General features: G+C 38.5%; 1 protein-coding gene across 5 annotated transcripts in view; it reads left to right on the top strand.

The window, feature by feature from the left end:
- The window catches only part of Ak9 (adenylate kinase 9), a 162438-nt gene that overhangs the window by 140661 nt on the left and 4444 nt on the right, over positions 1 to 17333 (top strand). For all 5 annotated transcript variants that reach the window (XM_047559514.1, XM_047559515.1, XM_047559517.1 and 2 more), the window contains 8 exons: positions 312 to 530; positions 2018 to 2231; positions 4304 to 4505; positions 7252 to 7398; positions 7508 to 7728; positions 14164 to 14360; positions 16704 to 16873; positions 17273 to 17333. The exon at positions 17273 to 17333 is cut by the window's right edge and continues 38 nt beyond it. In XM_047559514.1, coding sequence (XP_047415470.1) covers positions 312 to 530; positions 2018 to 2231; positions 4304 to 4505; positions 7252 to 7398; positions 7508 to 7728; positions 14164 to 14360; positions 16704 to 16873; positions 17273 to 17333 — 1431 coding nt within the window. The remainder of the gene's footprint in view (positions 1 to 311; positions 531 to 2017; positions 2232 to 4303; positions 4506 to 7251; positions 7399 to 7507; positions 7729 to 14163; positions 14361 to 16703; positions 16874 to 17272) is intronic.

A 17333-nucleotide genomic window follows, 5' to 3' on the forward strand; every position in this document is an offset into this window, starting at 1 on the left:
TAACATTTGAGAATGAATCACAATCAATTTGGCTTATGTCTTATTTCTCTGTAAAATTTCAAAAGAAGTATTTATTTTAGGGCTGTATTGCCTTGTGTTGGTATCACTTAAGAATTATGAAAACAAGTCCATAAATCAAGTGCAACAGGAAGCTTCACAGGATCAATTTAAGTTTAGCTGCCAACACACAGCCACTTGGAAGCTGAAAAATGTTTTCTCCCAGAATGAGTAAACAGCAGGGTCTAACACCACCACAATGCTCAGTGCCATTGACCTGTGACAACTGGCCTTTTTATGATTTTTCTCATCAGGATGAATTTGAGAAGTTTCTTGTACCAATGATTCATGTTAATGGAGCTCGGAAAATCCACATTGTACAATATATACTGAATACGAAATTGAAGCCATTGGTGGAAAATCGTGAGAGCATTTTTGAGAAATGTTATCCAATATCGACACAGCTTGCCCAAAAAATGCTCACCTTTACCTACAAGTATATAAGTTCATTTGGTTATTGGGACCCTGTAAAGGTAATTTTAGAAAATGCATCTGAAAGTCACATTCTGTCTTTATGTCTTTTTTTTAAAACGTGTAATATTCTTAACCCACTATAAAAACACTTGGGAATTTGAAATTAAATCATTGAACTTTCAGCTTTTTTATTACCAAATGTGAAACTCCCCACCCCTGAGTTTCTTCTTATCCCTAGCATTTACTCCCAGTCATGAACTTCACTCTAACTCGAGAATGATGATGCTGACAATACTGTTGACCTGTGGCAATTGTCCTGGGATAGTGCTCAGGGAGAATTACCTTACCTTAAGATTACCATACTAGTTTGCACCTACTCTGTCAAGTCCAGGGATAGCTGATACTTGGCCATCTGATGCTTTACAGCATCAGAATATCTTTTTACAAAGATATTCAAACCTACCGTCAAGTAATTACCCAATCCTCATCATCACCAGTATAAAGATGTGGGACAACTCTTTTCACTTCATTCCATTCTCACACATTAGTCTGCCTTTCATAGAGATTTTTCCCTTTCATGACCCTTGTTAATGTTTATGTGCGTGGGATTTCAACTGTACAAAAAATGTGGAAGAGAGCCCAGTGGAATTTGCCAGGCCAGCATACCCCAAAAGATAATAACCTAGGAATCCACTTGTATTAATCTGCTCTGGCTACCATGACAAATCACCACAGGCTGGATAATTTAAATGACAAAAAAATTTTTTTCTCACAGTTCTGGAAGCTGGAAGTCCAAGATCAAGGTGTTGATAGGCATGGTTTCCTTGAAGTCTTTCTGCTTGGCTTGCTGATGGCTGGCTTCTCAGTATCCACACATGGAGCTTCCTTTATGTGTGTTCCTGGTGCCTTCCTCTTCTAAAAGGGCATCAGTTCAATCGGATTAGGGCTCTATCCCCATGACTTCACTTAAACTTAAGTGCCTCCTTAAATGCCTTATCTCCAAATTTGGTCACTTTGAATTATAGGGGAGAGGGGACAATTAAATCCATAGCACCACTTAGGAATGATCTGTTTGTGCAGATAAATTAGTCTGTGAAGAAATGCAACAACCTCGCACCCCTTGGTAAAAACATTCAGTATATACTAAAGACAATATAAAGACAGTAGAACGATAATTTTCATTAACTGAAAGCCAGTTAGGAAACATTTCATTGATTGTATACTGATATAAAATAATTTGTACTTTTTACAGTTATTTAGTATTTTTTCTTTTTGTCGTCTTCTTCTTTTTTTGTTTTTTTGTTTTCTGTAGTACAAGGGAGTGAACCCAGTGGTGCTCTACCACTAAGCTACATCCCTCAGGCCTTTTTATTTTTTATTATGCAGTAGGGTCTTGTTAAATGGTCAAGGGTGGCCTCCAATTTGAGAGTTGCTGGCATTACAGACATGTACCACCACGTCTTATTTTACAAATTGTTTTTTTAAATGTATTTGGAAGAAATACTGTATAAATTAACACTAACTTACAATTCCAATTGTTTTGCAGCTATATGAAGGAGAAATATTCAAGCCAGTTGAAAATTCAGAGAATCCAACTTATCCTGTAATCCATCGTCAGTATATTTATTTTTTATCTAGTAAGGAAACTAAAGATAAATTCATGAAGAACCCAATCAAATATATCCGCCAACCCAAACCTAAGCTTACTGTGCCTGTTAGGATTATAATTGTGGGGCCTCCAAAATCTGGGAAAACTACAGGTGAGTTTGTATATATGTCTTTGTTTTCCTCAAGCATGAAAGGATGTCCTAGAACACAGTGCCACCTTTCCTAAAAGCCATCAAAATTGACACAGAAAGAGATAAAAAACTTAAATAGATCAACAATCATTAAAGAAAAGTATGTTAGCTTTCTATTTTTGTAACTAAATACTTGAGATAATCAATTTACAAAGAAGAAAGGTTTATTGGGGCTCACAGTTTTGAAGGCTTCAGCCCATGACCAGTTGGTCCCCATTGTTTTTGAGCCTGTAGCGAGGCAGCACAGCAAGGTAGGGAGTGTTTAACAGAGCAAGACTGCTCACCTGATGGTTGGATCACAAAAAAGAGAAAGAGAGAGACTTAGGTCACACAATCCCCTTCAAAGACTCGCTCTGCAAGACCTAAAACACCCTGAGGCCCTACCTCTCCACAATAATGTCATGGGCTAGGGTCCAAGCCTTCAACATGTGGGCCTTTGGCACACATTCCAAACTCAACTTACAGCAAGAAGGCAGTCAAAAATATAACCTGACTTCAAAACAGCCAGGATCAAATGACTGAGCAAAAAACTATATCAATCTGTAGTTTAAAAAATACAAATTCATTATCTTAATCATTGTCGAAAAGGCATTTGATAAACTGTATTCCTGTTATATTTGAATTTTGTATAACTTTGAACTGTAACTTTTGTTGGTTGGTTTTGTTTTAGGGCAATTAATTCAAAAATTGGTAGGCTGTACTATTTCCAAATGACATGGCAAAAATACAGGCAGTAGCCACAATGAGAATAGACTAGAAAGTACAGATATAGGACATATTTCAAAGAAAAAAGCTACAAGATTTCAGTGACTGACCGAAGAGGAGAAACAGGTCAAAAATTAATTTGTCACCATGAATAGTAAGGGATAGTTACATGTTCCAGCTTTTCAAATGAAAAGTTCATTTGCCTATTTAAAATTCTTAACATGACAAGGGTCATATTCTTAACATTCATAGATAATAGGTTTTCCCAAGGACAGCAGATCTTTGACATCGAAAATAAAATCCCACATCCAGAGCAAAGGTAACCTCCATTTTGCTGAAATGGAGGTTAATTTCTGAACAAAATGTCAAATATTTAAAGCTTAATTATTTTTAGAATAACTTGTGGCAAAACTGAGTTTCAGTGCTCTGTGGCTCTCACAGGGGCTTTCCTTTTGGGTAGTACTGTTTGATATTTTCAGTTATTCCATCAGATGAGTAGAATGGACATTGAAATTTCAATATCCATTCCATATAACTTATGGAATTGTTGAAAATATCCAATAAGGTCACAGAAGATAAAAAAAAATCATAAACTGTATGTCACTATTAAAATGTCAGGTATACCATTATAATTTTAAAAAATTATTTCTGAGAGGATTAACTGAGACTTAATTGTATAAGGTATGCTATCCTGATTGCAACATAGAATCCATTAGTGAGCAGATAGGAGAACGGTAGGATCCAGTGAATCAAGAGTATTACATTGTTATTTTGGACATAGACCCAAATATTAAGAATACACATAGGGGTCAGGTACAATGGTGCATGCCTGTAATCCTAGTATCTCAGGAGGCTGAGGCAGGAGTATCACAAGTTCAAAGCCAGCCTCAGTAATGGCAAGGTTCTAAGCAACTCAGTGAGACCCTGTCTCTAAATAAAAAACAAAATAGGTTTGGGGATGTGTGAGTGCCCCTCAGTTCAATCCTGGGTAACTCCCCCACAAAAAAAGAATACACATACGGATTATCGCAGTACTCTCAAAAATTTTGCTACTTCATGCAGTTGGAAGAAGAAGACACTTAAGCATGGGTTTGGTTATGGAAAACACTCCAAGACATATGGTTGGCTCATTAATCAACTCTGTCAGTCACAAGCCTGAATAACTTATCTTTGACAATTGTTAATTCAGTAAAACGTGGCAATTTTAATTTTCAGATTTTCTTTGAGGAATATGAATATTAGTTAGGTGTTGATGTCATTAACCAGAGTTTAAAATTAAGGTTAACTGATAAATATGTGAAGTAAGTTTAATATTTCATATTTTTCAGTGGCCAAAAAACTCGCAGGTGATTATGGCTTAAAACGTTTGTCAGCAGGAGATGCTTTGCGTACTATATTAAACAATCACGCAGAAACAGAGCTGGGACTGATGTTAAATTGGCATCTCCATAAAGGAATGGTAGCGCCTGATGAACTGACCGTCCAAGCCTTAGACCTTGCCCTGATGGACAGTGTATGCAATACCTCAGGGTAAGAGAGCAAGAGGGGAGGAGGGCCATCAAGAAATTGTTCACTAGCAATTTAAAAGCACTTATCTGATGGTTTAAAGCTTTTGTAAAGGGTATAATCTCCTTCTTAAACTTTGAGCACTATATAGTTACGTATTTTAAATTTCCTTCAAAGTGAGACAGCTTGATTGCTCACTTGCGGGATTAGGAGGCAGGCCACTTCACCCCTGCAGCCACCTCTAAGTTGTACAAAGGCCTCCAGGATAACTAACACAGTCCCCAGAGGAGACCCACGTGACTGCCACACCCCAGAAGTGCTTCTCACTGCCACATGGAATTCTGAAAGAATGGCCCTCCCAGTTCTCAGATGGCGCTGATCCCAGAGACAAAGTCAAAGATCATTTGATGCCATGAATAGTAAAGAACAGTTTTGTGTTCAGTTGTTCAGATGGAAAGTTTGTTTGCTCATTTAAACTTCCTAACATGACAAGTCATAGCATAAATGTTCATAATGATGATGGGTTTTCCCAAGGACAGCAGAACCTTGATATCCAAAATAAAATCCTACCTCCAGAGCAAAGGTAACTCCATTTCGCTGAAATGGAGGTTAATTTCCGAACAAAATGTCAAATTGTCGAAGCTTAGTTATTTTTAGCTCTGTCCCCACTCCCTACCCAGGCAGCAGTGTGCCTCACTTAATGCCTGGACAAGGAAGCTGTGCGCTTAAGCTGTGTGTGTTGTTTACTCTCCTCCGCTGGCCCCTGCTCCTCCAGCACAGTCAAGCCTAAGGCCCTGGCCGTGAGCCTCGGTCACTGACCTGGAATCCAGGGTTGTCGTATGTTAGGAGCCTCTTGGCTCTTCCTTGCCAATGATCCTGGTCAAGTCTTTGAACCATGCTGATTTCAGTTATGGGGGAGCACATTCTGGAGTGTCAGATTTTTCTCCCAGAGCAGGCCCTTTGGGATAAGAAGGGACATATCCACACTGAGTTACCTCCTTCCTAGTGTCCAGCTTTGCCTAGGAGGGACTTTGGTAAGGGCAGCACTGATTGAGTCCCAAAGGTTTTATTTCACCTTAATTCTGGGACAATACTGCTTATTCATCCTGGATTTCCCTAATCCCAAGGGTCACTCAAGTAACCATTCATAGGACAAAGAAGTCGAGATACTCTCTATAAAACAAAAAACAATTGCATGTTGATACCTTTTCTCTCATAGTAGCCCAACTGTGTTCATTTACATCCTGTTTACCATGAAACTTCAACTGGATCCTAGAGACTTCTCTAGAAAGCCCTAGGGGAACATATTCTGTGACTTAGGCCAGATAGACCCTGACAGATGACAGAGCTGCCTAACTTATAAGGTCACTGCTCCCATAATTTGTAAACAGTCTTTCTTATTCCAAGTTTGATAATGAAAATCATTCCATTATCTCAAGACTGTTGGACTAACAATTCTCTTCACCCCTTCTGCTCGGAGGCATGCGTGATGGATCCTGATGGAATGATTCCTACCTATCCAGGTATCATCAGGCTCCTCTTGCCAACTCTGCATCTCCCCTTCTGTATCACAGCTTCCTCACAGAATATCCACAACAAAAATGTCTCTCTCCTCACAGAACATCTGTACCTATTTATTGAGCATCTAATATATGCCAGGTCCTACATGCCTACTCCTTTAAAAGGTTAAATATCATTTCCTCTGTTTTACCAAAAACTGAAACCAGAGAGTTTAAACCAGCTTTCGGATCTAGGTCTGTCTACACTCTTTCTACTGTTCATGCTTACACTAATAGCACAACTGGAGGACCATGCTTAAAATGTTCTGTTACCTCTCAAATTCTACCAAAACCTAGTTCTGCAATGCTAAGTGTCCGCCTACAGATCTCTCCCCTATCTCTGCCTTCTCAACTGTGACCGTGTGTATGCTGTCCTCCTCGTGGCTCTTGGGCTGACTTAGATCTAAGGTATAGAGATGAAGAAGATAAAGCACCAACGGGATAAACTGACACCCTTCTCTGTCTACACTGGGAGTCATCAGAGTCCATCACTCTCAAATACACAGATTTTAAGTTTGAGACTAAGTATCCGAAATAATTATTTTCTCTTTTTTTTTTTTTTTTGTGGTACTGGGGATTGAACCCAGGGCCTTACGTACTTGTGAGGCAAGTTCTCTACCAACTGAGCTGTATCCCCAGCCCTTATTTCTCATTTTTGTCTCATTTGAATGCCTTTCAAATTCTGAACCTATTGCTTCACCAAGTTGCTCTGTTGTTTTAAACATAGGCACTTACAAATGCAAACTTTTTTTTTTTTTTTGCAGTGCTGGGGATCGAACCCAGGGCCTTGTGCTTACAAGGCAAGCACTCTACCAACTGAGCTATATCCCCAGCCAACAAATGCAAATGCTGATATCACCTCATCCATTCCCATTAGTAAATTATACCATATTACTTCTTATGCTTCTTAAGAAAGTTACAAATTCATTTTTGATACATTCCTTTCCCCTCTCTGCCCCATCCAGTTAATGAGTAAACTGTAGGTATTTCTGCCTATCAAGTACATCCCATAACAAACCACTCCTTTCTCTCTCGTATGGTAACATTCTAGTCTAAAACATTATTGTCAAATACCTCAAGTTACATAACTGAGTTACATAAGGAAAAGTCTATGATCAGTCCTAAAGAGATGGATTGGTTCTGGAAGGCAGAAGGGAAGTACAAGGAAAAAGAAATATGCCATTTTTATTTTCCTGTTTTTCTTTGTTAAGTGTTGTCATCGATGGATATCCTGTAACTGCATATCAAATGAATCTCCTGGAAACCAGATCGATCATTCCTATGATAATCTTTGAGTTGGACGTACCTTCCAAGGAGATTTTCAAAAGATTGTTCCTGGAAAAAAAAAATCAACCAAAGTAATGTACATGATTAAAAACGATGACAAAGAAACAAATTTTAGTCACCCAGAGGAAAAAAGTTATGTTTTTAACAACTTTTTCCATTCCTTTTCTGTTTCTCTATTAGTTTGCCTTATCCATTGCACAATAGTGCTCAGATTATAGCTGTCAAAAATGCAAAGTACCGTAAAAATATTGGTGCAATTAGGCAATATTATCAAGAACAGCATCAGAACTGGTATGTGATTGATGGATTTCACAGTAAGTGGTGGGTGTGGAATGAAGTCACTAAGAGCATTAAAATGGTGAATAAACACATGCAGACATACCTGGAAAGAATAAAAGAAGGTAAGAAAATATTTTAAAAGGTAAAATTAAATGTGAATATAAAGTTTAAATATGCTGACCCATGTTACTACAATTTATTAAATTGTTGAAATTTGATCTCAACAATCCTAATCAGTATTTTAAGTATATAGTACTATCCAATTATTGTGGTGCTAAGGTCTGAAATTTTATGTCCTCCCAAAATTCATATGTCAAAACTTAATCCCCAATGCAATCGAAATAGAAGGTGGGGAGTTTAAGAAGTGATTAGGTCATGAGGTCTCTGTCCTCAAATGGGATCACTGCCCTTACATGGAGACTTGAGGGAACTTCTTTACCCCTTCTTCTATGTGAGGATGCAGCAACAAAGTGCCAGATACCATGTCTTTTGGTCCCTTGATCTTGGACTTCCCCACCTGGAACTATGAGCAATAAATTCCTGTTATCAGTTATCCAGTCTAAGGCATTTTGGTAAGTGACCCAAATAGACTAAAATATGTAGGCACATGAATTTTTTCTAAAAAATGACTATTCCTACTCAAACTATCATTTATTTATTTTTCTTTTTTATTGACACATAATAATAATATTTATGGGGTACAGTGTGTTAATTCAGTATAGTTATACAAGGTGCAATGGTCAAATCAGGACATTTAGATTTCTTCCCTTTTTTAGTTAACTTTTGCATCACTGTGACCAAATACCCAATAATAACAATTTACAGGAGGAAAAGTTTATTTGGGGCTCATGGTTTCAGAGGTCTCAGTCCATAGATGACTGACTCCATTATTCTGGGCCCAAAGTGAGGCAGCCCATAACAAGGAAAGGGCCCAACAGAGGAAATCTGCTGAGTTCATGGCAGGGTCAGGAAAGAGAGACAGAGAGAAGGGGTCTCAGGAAGAACAACCCTTCCTGGGTCTGCCCCCAGTGATCCACCTCCTCCAGCCACACCCCACCTACCTACAGTTAACACTCTGTCAGTTCACTCAGACTAGGATGGGCTGGTGAGGTCACAGCTATCATAATCCCAATCTTGTTACCTCTGAATATTCCTACATTAATTGGAGTTTTGGGGGGATACCTCACACCCAAACTATAACACATCTCCTTATCATTTCTCTGTGTTTGATGCCTTCAAACTCCTTCCTCTCTTCCGGTTCTTTGTAAAATATGTAAGTTGTAAACATCCTGCTATGGTGTGGAACACTACAATTCATTCCTCCAGTCTAACTCTATTTTGGTATCCCTATCCAATCCCCTCTGTCTCTGCTGTCCTATCCCCTTACTAGCCTCTAGTAATCACTGTTCTACTCTCTTCTAAGATCAACTTTTTTAGCTTCTTCATATGAGTAAGAATATATAATATTTATCTTTCTGTGTCTGGCTTATTTCACTTGACACAGTGTCCTCCAGTTCCATCTGTTTTGCTGTAAATGATAAGATTTCATCTTTTTTATAAATAAATAATATTCCATTTTGTATATATACAATATTTTCTTTATCCATTCATCTGCTAATAGACCCCTTGGTTAATTCCACACCTTGGCTGTTGTGAATAGTCCAGCAATAAACATGGGAGTGCAGGTGTCTCTTTGACATTCTGACTTCATTTCCTTTGGATATATACTCAGAGTGGGTTAGTGGTATTATATGGTAGTTCTATTTTTAGTTTTGTGAGGAGTCCCTGTACTGTTCCCCACAGTGGCTGGATTAATTTGCATTCCCACCAACAGTGTTTAAGAGTTCCATTTTCTGCACATCCTCACCAGCATTTGTCTGTCTGTTTCTGTGTTTCCAGTTATAGACATTTCAGCTGAGATGATATCTCGTTGTGGTTTTGCTTTATATTTCCCTGATGGCTAGTGGTGTTGAATGGTTTTTCATATACTAATTGACCATTTGTATATCTTTTTATATATACAAATGCTGGGGATTGAACCCACGGGCACTCAACCACTAAGCTGTATCCCCAGCCCCCACCCCCTTTTTTTTTTTGTATTTTATTTAGATGCAGCTTCTCACTGAGTTGCTGGGGCTGGCTTTAAACTCTTGATCCTCCTGCTTCAGCCTTCGGAGCCACTGGGATTACTGGCATGAACCATAGCACCAGCTGTTTACTTTATTTTATTTATTTATTTTTTTAAAGAGCTTCATTTTTCATGTGGTACTGAGGCTCGAACTCGGGGCCTCACATGTGCTAGGCAAGCACTTTACCACTAACCATAGCCCCAACCCTACTTTATTTTTAAAAAGAGTTTATTCATATCATTTGCAAATGTTTTAATTGGATTATTTGGTTTGGCTTGTTGTCATCCGGTTATTTGAGTTCCTTATATATTCTGGATATTAATCCCTTGTCAAATGAATAGTTGACAAATATTTTCCCCCATTCTGTATGTGGTCTCTTAATTCTGTATATCGCTTCCTTTGCTGTCAGAAGTATCTTAGCTTTATGTAATCCCCTTTGTCAATTTTTGCTTTAGTTGCCTGCTTTTGGTGTCTGATTCAAAAAAATCATTGCCTATATTGATATTTTGAAGTGTCTCCATATGTTTTCTCTAGTAGTTTCATAGATTCCAGTCTTACATTTAGGTCTTTAATCCATTTTGAGTTTGGTGCTTTGTTTTTGCTTTTGCTTTTGCTGGGGATTAAACCCAGGGCTCATACAAGCTAGGCAAGCACTAAGCTACATCCCTGACACTTTTTAATTTTTATTTTTAAGCAGAGTCTTGTTCAATTGTCCAGGCTGCCCACAAAATTGCATCTGTCCTGACTCAGCCTCCCAAGTAGCTGGGATTATGGGCATGCGCCACTGTGTCCAGCTTATTGAATTGATATTAGAATGTGGTGATTTTATATGGTTTGAACATGGTTTGGATGTCACCCAGTGCTTCACGTGTTGAAATGTAACTCCCAATATAAGGTATTAAGAGAATGGAAACAATCCAACTATAGCACTAGAGGTGGGACTTTGGGAGATGATTAGGGTTAGATAAGGTCAGTAGGGTGGAGACCTCATGATTGACTTCTTCTTGACTAATGACTGTATAAGAGGAAGGCCAGGAGAGATGTATGTACATATACACACTTACTGACCTTTACTATATCATGCTCTGTGAGACCTTGGGAATGCTGGCAAGAAAGACATCATCAGATGTGGCACTAAGCCTGTCAGGATTAGTGAGGTTCAGCACACCTGAGCTAAAGAGCAATCTAGGACTATATAGTATTATAATACTATAGTGTCATGTAGTATAGAATTATGACATTATATATTATATTACACACTTTAATATTACTATGTGGTAGTGTACCTAGTACTATATATTATAGTATTTTAGAGTAATAATAACTGAGTTCAATGACACATACCGATAATCCCAGCAACTCAGGAGGCTAAGGCAAGAGAATCCCTCAAGTTCAAGGCCGGCCTCAGCAATTTAGCAAGGCCCTGTCTCAAAATAAAAAAATATATATAGGACTGGAGCTATAGCTCAATGATCAAACATCTGTGGGTTCAATTCCCTGCATCAAAAAACAAACAAACAAACAAACAAAAAAAACCCAGAAGAAGAATTTTATACCACTGAAGTATTATACTAGCAAAATATTCTTATAGGAAAGAGTACTGTGGCTTCTTAACATTTTCATCAGTGTCATAAACAACAGATGGAATAATATATTCATTATCTATTGCTGCATAAGAAATTATTCCAACTTACAACTTACAGCTTACAACTGTACACACACACACTCGGAATTTTGTGGGTGAGGAATCTGGGTACAGCTTTAATAGAAGTCTCTCACGAGGCTATAATCAGGGTCTCTGTTATGGTTTCAATCTTAAATCTTACCCCAAAACTTGGCTTGTTGAAGGCTTGGTCCCCAGCTGATAGCACTATTGGGAGGTATTGGAATCTTTAGAACGTGGAACCTAGTAAAAAGAAGTAAGTCATTGAAGGAATGCCCTCAAAGGATCTATCCAGACCCTGGCCCCTTCTTCCTCTCTTTTTGCTTCCTCTCTACCACAAGGTCAACAGTTTTCCTTTGCTAAGCTCTTCCACCATGATTTACTACCTGCACAGGCCCAGAAACAACCAGGCCAAGCAACAATGGACTGAATTTTGGAAATGGTGATCCAAAACAAACCTTTCCTCCTTTAAGTTTGTTTGTCTCAGGTATTTTGTCACGGTGACAGTATGCTGACTAATACAATCACTCATAAGGCTATAATCAAGGTCTGGGAAAGACTCCACCATCACACTCATCATATGTTGTTCACAAGATTCAGTTCCTTCTGACATAACTTTCCCATGTTCAAATGAGAATACATGGCCAGTGTAACTCCACATCATGTGGAACCACAAGAATGGGAAGTTATACTCCATCTATGTATGATATGTCAAAATACATTCTACTGTCATATATGACTAAAAAGAACAAATTTTAAAAGTACAAAGTAAACAGGAAGAATAAAAAAAGATTCAGTTCCTTAAGAGTTATGGACCAGGGTTCCTTGCTGGCTGTTGCCCTGTGGACTTCTTCAACATGGCATCTTGCTTTATTAAGTGAACAAGATGAAAAGCCATGAAAAATACCAACAAGACAGAAATGACAGCCGTTTATTATCATTTTAGTTTCTTAGGGCCACCATGTAAACTAGGTGATTTAAATGACAGAAATTTATTTCTCACAGCTCAGACGTCTGAAAGTTCAAAATCAAGGTGTTGGCAGAGCCATTCTTTCTCTGAAGACTCAGGGGAGGATCTGTTCCATGCCTTCCTCTTAGTTTCAATGGTGCCACAATCTCTGGCTCACAGATGCACCACTCCATTCTCTTCCTCTGTCATCACATGGCCTTCTGTGTGCCTGTCTGTTTCTGTGTCTTCACATATAATTCTCCTCTGTGAATATTCTGAGTTGTCCATTATATTTGACCCCATGGGTTTCAGATAAGGGATTCAGGGCTGTATTAGTACATCCCAAATAAGATCATTTCTGTCCTATTAAACAAAGCAACCAAACAATGGTTTATGCTACATAATTGTATAGTTAATTTAAGAACTTTGTAGGCATTACTCCCCAAAATATAAAACTTTATTTGGCAAAAGGACTATTTAAAAATATATTGGCATCATCATCATGGGACCTGTCCCTTGGAGGGAAAAGAAGGGCCGAGACCCCAGGAGCCACCAACTAGGAGACTGAAAGTATCCTCACTGAAGGTGAAGCCTCCAGTGACCTGAAGCAACTCATGGAATATACTGGAGGAGAGTTCAAGGAGCAAGGGGAGCTGCGGCACTGAGGGGATGCAGGCCTTCTTTGAGGAGTAGTCCTGTGCTCTCCGCAGTAGTGGGGAGTCTCTCAGGGGGTCCATGAGCAGTTGACAATTGTTGGGGTTGTTAATTGGCTACAAAGTTCAAGTCAGTTGTGCAGTTTATGTGTTAATAAAGCAGGTTACTGATGTAAAAAAAAAAATATATATATATATGTATATATATATATTTGTGTGTGTGTGTGTGTGTATGGGGCATCAAATTCACTCATTTAACTAAGATGTGTGAAAAAGTAATTTTATTTTCTATAACATCTCATATTGCTTTGGAGTCCCCACTCCAATGGAAGAAAACTCTTAAACTTACCCATTAAAGGACTTGGGCTCTTTCTTTCTAAAATAGAGTCTTTAAGGTGAACCCAGTCATTTTTGGATACATGTTTCTTCTCTTTCCTCAGGTGGCATCTGGACACAGTGAGAAATTAGTATCAGTAATATCATGTCAACAACCTATTTGCATTCCCTGAAATCTATCCCATAGAAATTTTTTAAATATACAGCAAACATATACATGTTTATATATATATATATATATAATATACACATAAATTTACATATATATTTATACCCATACACACCCATTTTTACACAAATAAATTATATGGGTTTATATAAATATTACTTATAATACATATATAGTCTGTAATAACTAAGAACTAAAACAGAGCATTTATCAGTAGATAAATGGTTAAGTAAACTATTTGTATATTTATACAGTGAAATACTATGTGTCAATTCAAAAAATTAGGAAAATAATATAAACCAATATGGCAAGATATCAAAGGCCATAACTAACTGATAAAAACAAATTGCAGAATAGTGTTTTAGGACACAGTGATGTAAGCACACTGGATGCAAAAATATGCATATATGCAAATGCATAGAGAAAAGACTGAAAAGGATATAAACCTAACAATGATTACCTCTTGGGAAGGGTATTGGTTTGAGATAGAGGGATTATGGATAGTAACTTTGACTTTTTACTGTATCATTTGGAATTTTTAAATGTGTGATATTTTTGAACGATGTCATATAATTGAAATTATTTTAATTTTTAAAAAATTGTTGTTTCCTAGGAATATATATATATATAATAATAATTGTTACTATGTTAATAACAGGAAAAGCTGCCCACATTGACAAGTTATGTATCACACCTCAAGAACTGATTTCCCGCCTGGGAGAATTTGGACAGTTCTGCCCTGTCTGCCTAGCAGAATCAAATGAATTATTTGACTGCTCTGTAACTAACTCCTTGGAATTTGCAGCAGAGTTCAGGGGTCACTATTATAAAATGAGTTCCCAGGAAAATCTAAATGTAAGTTTGTTCCTAAGTCCAAATGTTTATTAAGGAAGAAAGTACCTTATCTTGGAATTCATCAAATAGCAAGGGGTGGCTGCACCTAGGAACACCCATAAACTTGGGACCAGGAGCCCCATTATTGGAGTCTGTGTCTCTGGAACCAGTGGCCAGTCCTGAGAGCGAATTCTCAGGACATATTTTGAAACAGCAGAAGCCCTGGGGTAGTGATGGGCCTTTGTCCTTAGCCAGCCTATCAGGCAGGGAGAGCAGATGATGAACCTCACCAATAAAGGGGTACTGAGCATCGGTGCTGAGCATCGAGAGCTCAACTCAGGCACACATTTGAGAGATTCAGCTCCAAGGCCTACAGAGTGAAGTAAAGAGTCAGTACAGACTTGGCACGGTGGTGCATGCTTGGACTCCCAGTAACTTGGGATTCTGCGGCAGGAGGATTGCAAATTCAAGACAAGCCTCAGCAACTCAGCAAGGCTCTATAAGAAAATTAATGAGATCCTGTCTCAAAATAGAAAATAAAAAGGACTGGGGATGTAGCTCAGTGCTAAAGTGAGCCTGGGTTAAGTCCTCAAGTACCAAAAAAAAAGTCAATAGAAATGAAATAACAGGTGGCATATGTCTGCTGTGTACTGTGCTTTTAAAAAGTATGTGGACTTGTTTGTTTGTTTGTTTGTTTCAGCAGTGCTGGGATCAAACCCAGGGCCTTGTGCATGCTTGGCAAATGATTACATAACACTGAGCTATGCCCCCAACCCTTAAAATTTTTCTGTAACCCCAGATACTTTATACAAGTTTCCCTCAGTGGAGATTGGTTCTAGAGGAGAAGAGTCCAGTATCCTCTGGACAACGATACAAAAATCCATGAATGCTCAAATCCCTTATATAAAATGGCATGATTTTGCATATAACCTATACACATCCTCCTACACATTTTATGTCATCTCTAGATTATTTATAATACCTAATACAATTTAAATAGTTGTTGTTCTGTTTTGTTTAGAGAATAATGAAAGGGAAAGTCTGTACATGTTCCTTATAGAACCAATGTTTTTTCCTGAGTATTTTTTATCCGTGAGCTACGTCCCCAGTCCTTTTTATTTTCTATTTTGAGACAGGATCTCATTAATTTTCTTATAGAGCCTTGCTGAGTTGCTGAGGCTTGTCTTGAATTTGCAATCCTCCTCCTCAGCCTCCCAAGTTGCTGGGAGTCCAGGCATGCACCACCGCGCCAAGCCTGTACTGACTCTTTACTTCACTCTGTAGGCCTTGGAGCTGAATCTCTCAAATGTGTGCCTGAGTTGCTCAGCACCGATGCTCAGCATCCCTTTATTGGTGAGGTTCATCATCTGCTCTCCCTGCCTGATAGGCTGGCTAAGGACAAAGGCCCATCACTACCCCAGGTTGAACCCAAGGATTCAGGACCTGCTGATACAGAGGACCAGTTTTTTATGTCCGTGGATGTGGAAGGCCAACTGTATTTCTGGATGAGTTTGTTTGTTTGTTTGTTTATTTGTTTTTTAACTCTGGGGACTGAAGCCAAGGGTGTTCTACCACTGAACTACATCCCCAGCCCTTTTTAGTTTTTATTGGGGACAGGGTCTTGTTAAGTTGCCCAGACTGGTCTCCAACTTGTGATCTCCTGCCTCAACCTCTTGAGTAGCCAGGATTACAAGCATGTGCCACCAGGCCTGACTATACTTTTGTTTAATGGAACAGAAATGCAGTTTTGTTCTGGCATTATAATGTCCATAACTTGATGATATAAAATGGTTGGTAGTTAAGGCAATAATTAAAACTAATCAGATGTCTGAACATTTTATTTTCCTCTGAAGAATTAGAATTATTTTTACTTCTTTGTTGAAATATTAATTTCTTTCTGCTTATTTAATGGTATTCCCAGAATTTTAAAACTAGAATTGACATTAGAGATCCTGTATCTAGCCTTTCCTGTTCCTTTTACAGAGTAATAACTGACTCTAGAGAAGTTAATTTCACCTTCTGAAGGACACTACTCAACTAGTTAATTACACTGCAGGACAGGAAAACAGGCCAGCAGGTGATTGACACTCTCCAGTGCCTGTCACATAGTTGAATTGAAGCTCAACAAATTTTTTTCATATGAATGAATGAGGTGAGGTGAGACATGACCATTTGGGAGTATTGCCACATGGAACTTCCTATTGGAAAAGTTATTATAGTGTGGAGAGCAGCTCTCCAATGATTTGAAGGGCACAACATTGCATGTGAAAGTAGAGAAAAGAACAGGAGAGCCTCCTTGGATTTTTTTATTGGCATATTGTAGCTGTTTAAAATGGTTTTGCTTCTGTAATCCTTTTTTAATAGAAATTTTTGGAGAACCCAGAATTGTACGTGCCCCCCTTGGCACCTCATCCACTCCCACCTGCTAACATGATCCCCAAAAGGCTGACTCCGTCAGAGCTGAAGAGTCAATTCCCCAAGAGTGCAGAGCTCCAGGGCTACTGTCCGGTGACATATCAGGATGGAAAACAAAGGCAAGTCCTTGCCCTCATAGAAGTACAGAAAGATGACCCTACTCAGAATGAGCACTTCGTGTAGCAATCTTAAAGTTTTGACCAAAAGGTCATATGGGTGTGGTAGTGCACGCCTGTAATCCCAGCAGCTTGGGAGGCTGAGGCAAGAGGATTGTGAGCTCAAAGCCAGCCTCAGCAACGGCAAGGCCCTAAGCAACTCAGTGAGACCCTGTCTCTAAATAAAATACAAAATAGGGCTGGGTATGTGGCTCAGTGGTTGAGTGCCCCTGAAAGGTCACTACTTTTTAATTGGGAAAATCTTCTGTTCTGTTTCTTCCTTGAGTTTCATAGTAGAAAAAGAAAACATTGACATTTTATTGACACAGTAGGGTATCTTTTGCTTTGTTTTTGATCTTTCAGATATGAAGCCCTAGTCCCTGGTAACATTAACTATGCTGTAGAATACCGTGGTCGTATATAT

Source organism: Sciurus carolinensis, chromosome 7, assembly GCF_902686445.1.
Source record: "Sciurus carolinensis chromosome 7, mSciCar1.2, whole genome shotgun sequence".
Lineage (NCBI taxonomy): Eukaryota > Metazoa > Chordata > Mammalia > Rodentia > Sciuridae > Sciurus > Sciurus carolinensis.